At 38.7% G+C, this 12,017-nt stretch overlaps 2 protein-coding genes across 2 annotated transcripts; both read right to left on the reverse strand.

Moving 5' to 3' along the window:
* Positions 1-4,162: 4,162 nt before the first annotated feature.
* LOC108993965 (clathrin coat assembly protein AP180) lies at positions 4,163-6,774 on the reverse strand. The gene has a single exon (XM_018969035.2). The coding sequence runs from the start codon at positions 6,364-6,366 to the stop codon at positions 4,351-4,353; it is 2,016 nt and encodes a 671-aa protein (XP_018824580.1). The 5' UTR covers positions 6,367-6,774; the 3' UTR covers positions 4,163-4,350.
* A 628-nt stretch (positions 6,775-7,402) lies between these two features.
* On the reverse strand, positions 7,403-9,985 carry LOC108993966 (glucan endo-1,3-beta-glucosidase 12-like). Its single transcript, XM_018969037.2, has 3 exons — positions 9,833-9,985; positions 8,237-9,559; positions 7,403-7,732 (listed from the first exon to the last, which is right to left on the reverse strand). The coding sequence occupies exons 1-3, from the start codon at positions 9,888-9,890 to the stop codon at positions 7,692-7,694; spliced, it is 1,422 nt and encodes a 473-aa protein (XP_018824582.2). The 5' UTR covers positions 9,891-9,985; the 3' UTR covers positions 7,403-7,691.
* Positions 9,986-12,017: the final 2,032 nt, after the last annotated feature.

The raw sequence follows: 12,017 nt of genomic DNA on the forward strand, positions 1-12,017 counted from the left end.
CCACTTTTTTATAAAATGTACGTGTGAGACTTGTATATTTGAGATCTGTCCTTAACAATTTCAGAAAGAATGGAGTTCTTATATATATAGGCATTGATGGAGATAGAACAGGAAGGACCAAAATGGGAGCTGACCAACTTAATTAGTCTTCACAAACCATCTCATTACTATTCACTTATATTCTGAAATATTCTTAGTGTTCAAATGAACCCTAAGCCTATGTCTTTCAATTTAGCTAGCTAGGGTTGTTGCCTGGAAACTTAATGTGTACGTCAAGGACGTGTCACTCGATCCTACAGAAAATTTGGATTATACACGCACACCTACACTTTTCCCATGAGCATTAATAAGATGGCCGGGGTTGAACAGAAGCCTAAAAACTGTTAAGCACGCTAATTGTATTTAATTTCTTATTATTCAAACAAAGAAACAAACAGGCAAATTAAAGTTGTTGAAAGTAAATGACCCAACACGACCCCATTTAATGTTCCACATGCAAATTTATTGTAGGAGTGTTGAAAAGCATTTATGCATGCTCTAAATTAAAGCATCCGGATGAATTTGATGAATGTAAATGAAGGAATTCATGGTCGATCCGTGTGTTCAACACCATGAAACGTCATAATCATATCATTCGATTTGGAATTACGACGCCGAAAACACGGAATTAGATTCTGATCTACTTAATAGTCATAAAGAAAGGAAAGACGTACAATAGTAATACTGTTACGGATGGACAACACTCCAAGAATTCGAGTTACTTGTACAACTTTTATTAAATTACTTCTTAATATTAATTATATATATATATATAGCTCCAAAAACCGAGAATTTTTTGAAATTTAAAAGTCTACAATAGAATAAAAGTGAAGTTTTTTATAAGGTCTTAAATTTATTTATTTTTTTAAATATATTATACAAGATTTACATACTCTAAGATTGTAAATATCCAATTATATATATTGACGTATTTTCTTTGTCCCAAAAAAACAGATAATGAATGTTTTGGATCTAGTAATACTCTTCATGTATCCTCAAAGACATCATTTCAACTATCATGCACACCTATTAATTTCCTCGATAAACAGGTTTCACAGTTCTTGTTCATTTTCTCAAAAATATTTAGGAGGAATTAATTAATTAATTGGGACATGATCTGTTGGTCACACGTGATCTAATTAAATTTCTTGATCACATGCCTAACAACCTATGACAGAAACATATATATATAGTCATAGAGATGGAATTCAAGTTGTTAATTAACAAGAGAAAAGCCTTAAAAGCATGCATGAAAATCAAATAATTTGGCATATGATCAAGAATATAAAGGAGTTGGTTCTTTAGAGGAATAGTCTAATTAATTAGTCAGTCAATTTAAGCCTGCAAATTAAAGAAATGCTTTTGTTCTATCCCAAACAACATGCTTGCCTTGCTTGCAAGTAATTGTTTGACCTTAATACTACAAAATTTATTCTTAGGGACATTTCTTCCTATGGAGTTATGGATATGTACTTATACTTGCTTTCCTTGAATATTTGGTAAATATCGAAAGACACTTGAAATTCGATTGCATGAGGTTGGTATTTTTTATTTCTTTTTTTTTTTAATGTATAATTAATTTGATGTGTTCGTGACGCATTACATTCCTATTTAATGTATGATTACTAAATCCATTATGAACAGTGAATGAAAAGAAAAAAATTATAAAGTATATTACTCTTATGCACCATTCATTTATTGTTATTAGGATTCTGTGTAAAGAGTTGTGTTAATTACCTTAGGCACTATTAATGTCCCTTTTTTTTTAAGCATATAACATCTCCAAACAGACCAGGAAAAATATTAATCTGCACATGAGAGAGGGTGTTGGGAATAATCTCACATTTTATGTGGACAAAGTCTTAAGCATGTTTATAAGAAATGAATAATCTTCTCTTATAGAATCAATTTTATAAGATGAATTAGGCTCATGAATTTTTTTTCGAAATTCAAATTTTAAAGATGAGAGTTGAAAAAATGGTGCCAGCCAAGCCTAATTGACTTGTGCTTATGAAGAAGGCTATATTAATTTTTTCACATAAAAGGGTTCCTTAAAATTTCAGTGGTGCTAATGGGCCTGTTGCTATCGAGAAGGACTCTTCGGCTCATTAAGCATTTAACATCTCCGAACGTTAATGGGCCTTTTGCTATAATTTGGCATCACCAAGTAGAATACAATTTGGGGTTAAGATATCAAATGGAGAAGTTTTCTACAATTACATCTTAGGATTCAGATTTCTTATAATTGCAAGATCCAAACATTTTTTTTTTTTTATATAATTTAAAGAAAGATAGATATAGTATTTAGACCATTGTCAGCATGTCAGATGTTCTTTTTTTTCATATTTTTTTTGCAAAAAAGAATGGAAGAATTTTTTTATTTTTTATTTTCAAAAAGAGTGTGGAAGACTTTTTTTTTTTTAAAAAAAAAAACCATATGTTTTATTGCTAAAAAAAAAATTACTTACATCATTTCACTTAATACAATGGACTTAATACAAGTAGGAATTTCTTCCAAATCATATAAGTCTTGATTCAACTTAAGCGCATTTCGAGCTAAACTATGGGTAGCCTTAATAGCATCAATCTTGACATGGTTAGCAGACCAAGAAGCAAAGGAATTGAGAATGTTTTTAGCATCTTCGATCAGCAGACCCCCTTGACTCCAATCATTAGTAGTCTTGCTAAGAATGTTAACCACTTGGAGAGCATCACCTTCCATGACAACTTCTTTAATACCCCATATTTCGACAGAAAATTGCTGCTAGCATCAGAGCATATGATTCTGCAGTAAAGGAATTGGCATATAAGGAACGTGGAGCTCTAAGTGTGCCAATGACATTGCCATATGAGTCCCAAATTATAGCACCTTTGCCAATTTTCCCAACAGCACTGTCTATGGTAGCATCCCAGTTCAGCTTGTAGAAGCCTTAAGGAGGTTTTTTCCTTAAACAAACTGATTCTTCATTCGCAGTGCTCGTGTTATGTTGCCTTTCCTTACTATGCTTAAAATTTTGGATCTCTTCTCTTGCTTTATTGATGAGAGAACTTGGATGAGAGAAGTCTTTCACATGTATAAAGTTATTTCTTCTAAACCAAATCGGTCGAGCATTACAGCAGCTTCATCTAATTCATCTTGCTGTAGATTATAGATCATATGGCTCCATACCTCTAAGAAGGAACTTTTGTAGCCTGACATCTTCTGAATCCTCTTGCATCCTTGACTCCAAACATCCCTGGCAGCTTCACAATCCCAAAGAACATGCTCAACAGTTTCAGGACCTTGTTTACAAATAGGGCACTCAACCACTTTTATAACTTTCCTCTTCCACATATTAGAAAGGGTGGGTAAGGCATCTTTACAAGCATTCCACATGAACATCATCACAACATTAGGCACCTGTAGCTTCCATATAGACTTCCAATTAGCATTCTGCATCCTTCCTTGGGAAGGTTCTCATTCCTTGTAAATCTCCAACTCTTTTTATAAATGGTATGCACTCTTTACTGAAAACACTCCATTGTGTGTACATGACTAGATCAACTGATCTTCTCTTCCACCAAGGCTAATTGGTATAGTCCTTATTAGATCAATATCTGATTGGGAGAAAATATTTGGTAGGATGGATGTCTTCTTTCCATTTCTTCAGGTCAGAGTTGATAATATCAGACACCAATTCATAGTTTCCAGCATCTTGACCTTGAGAATGGATCATGTGGTAATAGGAGCATGGGATCCATTTATCGTCCCAAATTCTAACCTTCTGACCATTGCCAATTTTCCAAACCAAACCTGCCTTCAATAATTTATGACCAGACAGAATGCTTCTCCATACAAAAGAAGGCTTATATCCCAATTTAGCATCAAGAATATATGATTGAGGAAAATACTTTTGCTTGAAAACTTGAGCTAAAAGTGAATCTGATTTTTTTAAGATGCGGCAACATTGCTTTGATAACATAGCAATATTGAAACATTTAAAATCTCTAAAGCCCACACCAGGTCCTTTGATTTGAGTAATTTCATTTCTCCACATCGTCTATTTTGACCATAATGACCACAGCAAATCAATCAACCTTTGAATTAAACATTATTCATGAGTAGTCTGCAAGTGTATTTATCTCTCTTTAAATTATAGAAACTTTTTGGGCAGAAAGAGACATGCTCGTAGTTTTCAGGCTGCAAAAACGTACACAAATTCGCTAATGCAAAAAAGGTAGCATCCTAAAGAAGATTCATTACTATATATAATTCACGTACGTACAATCACATACAAATTTACAAACTTCCGGAACTTTTATTTCACAAAATCAAGTCATGCGCTTCGCTATGATCTTGTTTTGGTGCTCCAGCCACATCCGTTGCTCGTGCAGCAGACTTTCTTCATTCATTGAACCATTAGGTATATGCTGACTGGCGCCCATCGCAACAGGGCAGTAAGACTCAAAAGGGTCACTTTTGTTTGGATCTGCTGCTAACATCTGGACGTAATTATTTGCGCTAACAGCCGGTGCCTCCGTCGACGTCTCAGTAGAATTCAGTACACGAAATGTCGGAGCCACCGTCGTCGTCTCCTCAAAATCCTTAGCACAAAATGTTGGTACTGTCTCTGTTTCTATTTGTACGCAAAAAGTTGGTCCTGCTGCATGAAACGTGGGAGCAACAGAGAACGTATTGTCCGCCAAAAAAAACGTCGGTTCATTGGTAGCCGATGCAGGGGCAGTGGCTAAAATTGCAGGAACTTCTACTTCGTCTTGTAGAAATGGATTGTATTGGTGTTGAGGATGTGAAGCTTGACTGAACACGTCCTTCACAACAGAGGGTTCAAAGCCATTGGCTAGGTTTGTAGAAGGTTGCTCGTGTTGGGTTGCTGACTCAAACAAAACGAGCTCCCAACCTTTACTCGGCCGGTCCCGTTCTAAATCTGATGTCTCTGAGGTTTCATGTCCTAGTTGTTGTTGTTGTTCTAGCTTCTCTTCATGTTTTAGCCAGTCATTATCCAAAGACACGAGGTCAAAACATGAATACGATCCTTGTTCAAGGGAGAACGAATAGTTTGAGCCGTAATCTCGATCACCAGACCTAAAGAAATCCTCTAGACGAGGAGACTGTTTCTCTAATTGCTCCTCCGAGTAACACTCTTGCTCAGCGGACGTAAAAAGGCTTTTCCCGGGCTCTGTAAGACTCATAAGGTCCTCCAAGGATGTGCAACGTGAACTAAATCCTGACCGGCGCCGTGCTCTCCGTGATGAAACCCGCATTGATTCTTCTGATTGATCACCGCGAGCCAATTTCTCATCACCACTCGAAGCAGGGTCGTCCTTGGTAGATGGCGCAGAAAGTTGCAATGGGGATCGACCATTAGGACTAGGGAATGATGCTTGATCTTTCAAGAATTCCTGTAATGTTTCAATAAGCTCGTCAGATATCTTTTGCACGCTTGGGTACTCGGAGGTCCTCCCTACCCCAATTCCCTTGCACAAATCATAGAAACTAGAAAGCTCCTCCAGTTGTTTTGTGGATTTAACACAAGCTTGAAAGGATTTGACGCAGGAATGATATTGCAGATGAAAGAAGCTGTCTAAAAGAAGCGCAAGCCCATCAGAAATGTCACGGTAGAGATCAAAACTCTCTAGGACAATTGCGTAGAGGGAATTCAGAACTAGGCGATTGCTCTTGGCTGCACCAGTAGGTCTTGTGCCTATGGCTCTATCGAGCAAACGCTGCCAGTATGAGATTTTATCAAGCAGCATTGCCGGTTTCATGTCGCGCACCGGCGAGGCCGTGAGTCGGCTGCTCTGGTGGGTACTGCTTTCCGTTGACCTGTACGTAAAACGTCGTTGAAGCTTCCCGGTGAGGAAGCAATCTAAGCGCTCATCGAGGTACAGAGCAAATGTTCTGACAAAGGCAGTGTAATCCCATGGGCTAGAATTAGAGTCATCCCGGAAGCTAGAAAGGTTAAGAATTTTTGCACCACGTTTCATTGCATGAAGGACTTCCCTAGGGAAATGCGGATCACCGTCTTGGAAAGTTCGAAGGACGAGCATGAGGGACTTGAGAGCGACGATCCAATTGCGAGTCCTACCAATGCGTTTGGAAAGGGCCTGGGCACAAGTCGCAGCGTAGACTTTGTTGGAGGAAACGAGTTGGAGGATGTCATTCACGTAGCGCTCGTCAATGGGGATTTCGTCATGGGTTGTGGCCCTCAAGATCAAGACCTCGAGTTTTGTAGCGTTGGTGCTGGAAACCTTGGCCAGGCTAATGCTGGTTTGGTCTTTCACTGCCCCAATTGCCTTTCTAATCTTCTTAGGCATCGTTGCGGCCATGTTGTACGTTGATCTTGTCCCAGTACCAGTACTACACCAGATCAAGCCCAGTACGTATAATTCTCTCCCTAGCTATTTTATTTGCATGACTTGATCATCACCTTTGTAGCCTTTGTTTAGATTCTTACAATGAGAGCTTTTATTGTTGCATGCATTCCACATGATTTCTTCCCTGGCGGATCGAGCAAAGTTGCAGACGGGTTGGAGTTGTTTGTACAAGAAGCTAGCTAGGAAGGTTCACACGTGTTTGGATGGAGAAGAAAAGGTTATTTACCAGGAAAGTTTTGATCCCTTTAGGAGATTCTCTTTTTGTCAATGATGTTTAATTTCTGTTTATTTTGGGTGGTGGAGAGCCATAGAAGGCTTTAAAATCTGTTACCCAAGCGATCGTTACAATAAACTCTCCACATTTTGAGGATGAAATCATTAAAGTTTTATTTTTCATGCATGTGAGCGCATATGAATTTCATTATATATATATATATATATATATATATATATATATATTTTGAGTGGAGGAGGGGTTTCGAACTACTAACCTCCCTTTTGGGGGCTCTCCCAGCTCACGCCAATCAGGATCTACACTGTAGGAAATGAAGTCAGGACAAAATATGCAGTACTGGAAGCAATAATGCAGCATGTGACTGAGTCTGCAGAAGAGAGGCCCAAAACAAGGAGGCAGGAAGAATCTGTACTCTGCAGCTGATCAGTCATGAGACTTGTTGTAGTCTGTAAATAGAGATGAGGTGCTTGGTACATCACGAATGTACACTTAATTTGTTTTCCCTCTTCGCTCTTCCTAGCATTCAAATTTCTTGGGAGGGTTTGGGAGTCTGGACAAAGCTGGTGTGTCTTCATGAGATTCCGCTAAATAAAAATAATTATTGTATAACTCTCCTTACAATGAAATCAAATGAAATGAAAGTAAAATGGAGAGGGAAATATCATTTCTTGAAAAAAGGAAGGGTAAGAAACCCAACATGTTTTTAAAGCGATAATCTAAGGGAAGTGACAGCCTCAAAATGCCATGACAAGGTGACTTGCAACATCCAAACCAATAAACTATAGTAGAGATTGATGGAGGAAATTAATTACAGACGAAACAGTCCCGGCTCATTGTCTGTTGACAACAACGTACGATTCCTACCGACATTTAGTACAAAAAGAGTTGAGAAACCCCAAAATTATTACTACCGATTGAACAACTACAATAAATAATAATAATAATGCTATTGTAACACCTCTCTCTCTCTCTCTCCCCTACTCTTTTACATGGCAACATCTTGGGTCAACCATTATCAGTTTCCCCATTGCATGCTCTCTCTTCAGTATCCAGTCCCAGTGGGATACTCGCACTTCCCGAACTCTGCAAAAACACACACACAAACACCCTTTTTTTTAAGCCAAATGCACAAGGAAGTAAAAGCAGCAAAAGCTATCACACAAGGATTGTTCAAGTCTTATTTTCAGCAAGCAAATGACAAAACAAAACCCTTCCTTCATTGTTCGGAATTTGGACTTTTCTTCTTAGGAACAAAGAACTCAAGACTGTTTCCACTGTGACACGGTCCTACTTATCAAGAACAGAGTCTTATCCAATATTCTCACGCCACGTCAGCAAGAAAAAGTATTCACTTACAGGTGTGCTAACCTTTCTACTGTTCCTTCCGGCATTCACAGACTTGCCTGTTTTTTGTCGTAGCTTCCACCACCGCCGGACCCATTTCAATCCGGCACATGGTAGCAAACACGCATAGCATTTTGCTAAACCGTGTACAAATCTAATAGTGCGCAGGTATATAATTTCACAAATTTAAAAAAAAAATGAAATTGAAATGATTTGCCAGAGAGACAGGAATAGAATACGCACTAGGTTGTTGCGTGACCACGTACGCCGCGCCGCCAAAGTAACAACTACCTCCCGCACGACCCTTCTTCTGGTAATAGCTGTTGAAGGCGAACGAAGCGTGGGCGTGGAGTGTGTTGGGATCGTAACACGAGGCACCCGGTTGGATCGGACGGCAGTCCGCCCCTCCTTCGCCACATGCGAAGTCTAGAGCCGCCTGCAGCTTCTCCTTCCCCATCTCACCATTCGCCACGCACCACCTGTTCACTGAAGAGCTCGTCGAAACTCCACCTCCACCGCTGACCGGGGTCGTCACCCGTTGATTACCTGGGGCCGGTGGCCTGTTATCGTGGTAATCCTTCAAGCCCTCCACTGTAAACGGTATGTCGTAAACTTTCTGCTCGTTCGGGTAGAATAGCCCGTAGTTTCGCTCCGACGTGGGACCGTTTTTCTTATTCTCATTGAAGAGAGCGAAGAGATAGACGGTCAGATCTGCTTTGGGTCTCAAAGGGGTCCCGCCGCCTGTCAAGATCCTACGCACCAGATTTCCGTTGTACGCCGCCGCGTTCTGTATCGATGCACCTACCTCATTTTCGTCCCCCTCAGAAGGCCAACCAGTTTCCGTTACGACCATTTTGATGTCGTCGTATTTCAATGCGGATAAGGCGGCAAAAACGGCGTCGACCTGAGCGTCAAATAAGCTGAAGTACCGTAACCCGTTGCCGGAGTCCACCACACCCGGGTTTTCACGGAACAGAGCGTAGTCCAGCGAGATCACGTCAGAGTTTGACTCGTAGGCGAAGAAAGGGTACGCATTGACCATAAGGAACGAACCGGTTTGGCGGAGGAAGTCCAACATGGGTCTGAAAACGGGTTCAACTAGTTCGGGCCTGAACGACCCGGCCGAAGACGGGTAAGAGTTTTGGAGGGCGCTGAGGGCAATGGGGGAAGAGACTTTTATGGCGTTGTTAATGTTGTACTTGACAAGAGCGTCGTGGATGTTTTTCATCGCGGGTACGAGGAACCGGGTCGTGTTGCGTTTGTCCGCGAAGACTTCGTTTCCCACGGCAATGGCTTCGATCTCGGTGGCGGGGTAGTACGCCGCAATGTTACTCTGTACCCAAGTGGAGGCGAAGGACTTGCTTCTGGCAGCGGCGAAGAGAAGCTCATTGGGAAGGTCCACCGTGACCCTGATTCCTGATCCGGACAAGGCTTTGAGGACTGCCGGGTCGGTGTCGAAGACCTTGACACGTCCTAGGCCATAAGATTTGAGAAGCTCCACAACCTTTGCTGCCGAGGGAAGGTTGTTAGCGATACGGCCGTAGTTCACTCCGATGGAACCGGCATCTGCAAAATGTAGAACATGTGCGCATCAAGAAAACCAAACACAACATGGAATAGTATCAAAGGTGAAGAATGTACGACAATGCGACGTATTTGTTGGCTTCAACGTAAAACGAAAGAAGTAAGAGGGAAAAACAAGGAAGAGATGTAAAAATGCATGACAAGCCATCTGCTTGACAAGCACTCTCCCTTTCTTTTTTTCTCTCCTAAAAAAATCCCACCATTGTAGAAACAGAAACGAAACGGAAAATGAGAAAGTAAACAGTAGTTTCCTACCAGAAACATGTAAGATATAAAGAAAAAAGAGAAAGGAAGACCAGGTAAGGCGCGCCATGATCTATTTTGCTACGAACCAGAGCATGAGGGAGGGAGGGAGGGAGGGCCGTTTGGCTGTGTTTGGGTCTGAACTCTGCAGGGAAACCGGTAATAGAGCTAGTAGGAGTGGGTGGCAGAGTGAGAGGTGATTGGAGGAACGGAGTCATGGGGTGGGGCCCTTTGTGTCAGCCAAAGTGACAAAAAACAAAAGGCTGACACTGTCCAGAGCTACTACTATTCATTCTAAATTTCATGGGTCTCCGTTAAATATTAGTCCATCTTACCGAATGCCATTTCTTTATCGTTTAATTTAGGTCCAAATTTATCGTTTAATCAGACGTTGCCACGTGGTATTTTACAAGAAAAATAATATTTAAATATAAAATATTTGGTGTCTCGGATTCCAATTATATATTTTTTTATATTGGTATTGTGAATTTTTTAAAATATATAAAAAGATTAAAAAACAAAAAAACCAACTGACCTTCTTAATGACTTTTCTTTACTACACACTAGTGGGTGTAGCATTGTCCTGTCTAAATATCATATATCCCAAAAGAAAATTAAAGAGTCGAGGAATAGGGTCTTAAAATGAATAAGGTTACTCAACTCGAATTGAATCGAATTAGACTATATTTGAATATTGAGTTTGAGATTGGTTAAGTTATTTATAAATATAATTAATTGAGATGATAGAGTAAATTTTGTGAAACTTATCTAAAATGAGTTTAGATATATTTAGATGTTAAGATAAATTTAAATTTATTTATGTGAAGTTGAAAAAAGTATAATTTCCACCAATAATTAAAAAATTATTGTAATGATTGAATAATTAATTTATTAAATATTTTACTAATAAATAACATAAATTCCCTCAATGCATGTAAAAAATAAGTTCCCACTACTTTTTGTATACAAATTTTTTCTTACTTGAAATTTATAAAAAAATAAAATAAAATAATGATCAATAAAAAGACAATAGCATCATGCCCACATCTTATTCCATTATTTGTGTACATATTATTTAATAGGTAGTACAAAAATCTGTGCGGAAGAAAAAAAAAATCTCCCACCGCTACAAAGGTTTGGGGAAGAAGAAGAAAATACTGTGTGGAATCATGAGAGATAGAGAGAGAGAGACTGACAAATTCATTTTTGTATCAGCTAGTTGTTCCATCATGGAATAGTATAAACTCAAACAGAGTTATGTTCAGTTTATGCACTTTTGCGTGTTTAGAAGCTCTAGTAGGTCTAAATTTGAGCCTAACTGAGATGATTTGAGTGCATTCAAGGATCCAAACGGAGCCTAAATGGGCCGTTTGCAAATAAAGAATTAGGCTCGATTATTAATGTAAGGCTCCGGTCTCGAAGGTCTCGAGAGTTAGCTCTTATAGCCTAAAAACCTTCTCTCATAACATATTTATAAACTCCAAATTTCCCATAAAGTATAAACTCATTTATTCAAAACCAAAAATATATGTTCCTCTACCAAGACTAGAGATACTAGATAAATACCTCAATGAAATAAATGAAAATCTCCACAATAAATCGAAATTATCCATGACTCAAAATATCAAATGACATAAAAATAATAAATCTACTAAATAAAGCTCTCCAATAAATATTTGTACCATTTGGCACTTATTCATCTACAACCATTAAATCTTGCTAACACTTCATACTCTTGACTTCCAGCTAAGGTATCAAAATTATCTAAAAAATATTGTGGAGATAAAGAGTGAGTTATCAACAACTCAGTAAGCAAAGAACATATATTAGTATATAAACATAAACATTTACAGAATTCGGAATGCAAAACAAAATATTTTTAAATTTAGAATTCATAATCAGAACATTTGTTTTCAAAATCAAAATCAGAACATATTACCAAAAATATCAGAGTAAGAGTTTGAAAAATATTCTTATTCAAAATTCCTTTAGCATATCTAACTAACACATCACATCAAAACAAAAATCCATATTTAACTTTTGAGGTAGAGTTATGCAAATCTCGGCAGCCAATAGAGCAGAAATAGAATGTGAAATCTTTTCCTTATTATTATCAGAGCCCCGAGTGTGCACATAGCCCCGTGGTAGCTCTCCCTCTTTTCGTTGCACAGTTTTGAAGTGGGGGAAAATTTCAACG

This window comes from Juglans regia, chromosome 10 (assembly GCF_001411555.2).
Source record: "Juglans regia cultivar Chandler chromosome 10, Walnut 2.0, whole genome shotgun sequence".
Lineage (NCBI taxonomy): Eukaryota > Viridiplantae > Streptophyta > Magnoliopsida > Fagales > Juglandaceae > Juglans > Juglans regia.

Bases quoted from the DNA above. Each gene is read 5' to 3' on its own strand.
- LOC108993965 (XM_018969035.2), bottom strand. From the start codon at position 6,366: ATGGCCGCAACGATGCCTAAGAAGATTAGAAAGGCAATTGGGGCAGTG.
- LOC108993966 (XM_018969037.2), bottom strand. From the start codon at position 9,890: ATGGCGCGCCTTACCTGGTCTTCCTTTCTCTTTTTTCTTTATATCTTA. The intron at 9,560-9,832 runs GTAGGAAACTAC...TACATTTTGCAG, and splicing joins TTATATCTTACATGTTTCTG to ATGCCGGTTCCATCGGAGTG. The intron at 7,733-8,236 runs GTGCGTATTCTA...GTGTTTTTGCAG, and splicing joins CGTGGTCACGCAACAACCTA to AGTTCGGGAAGTGCGAGTAT.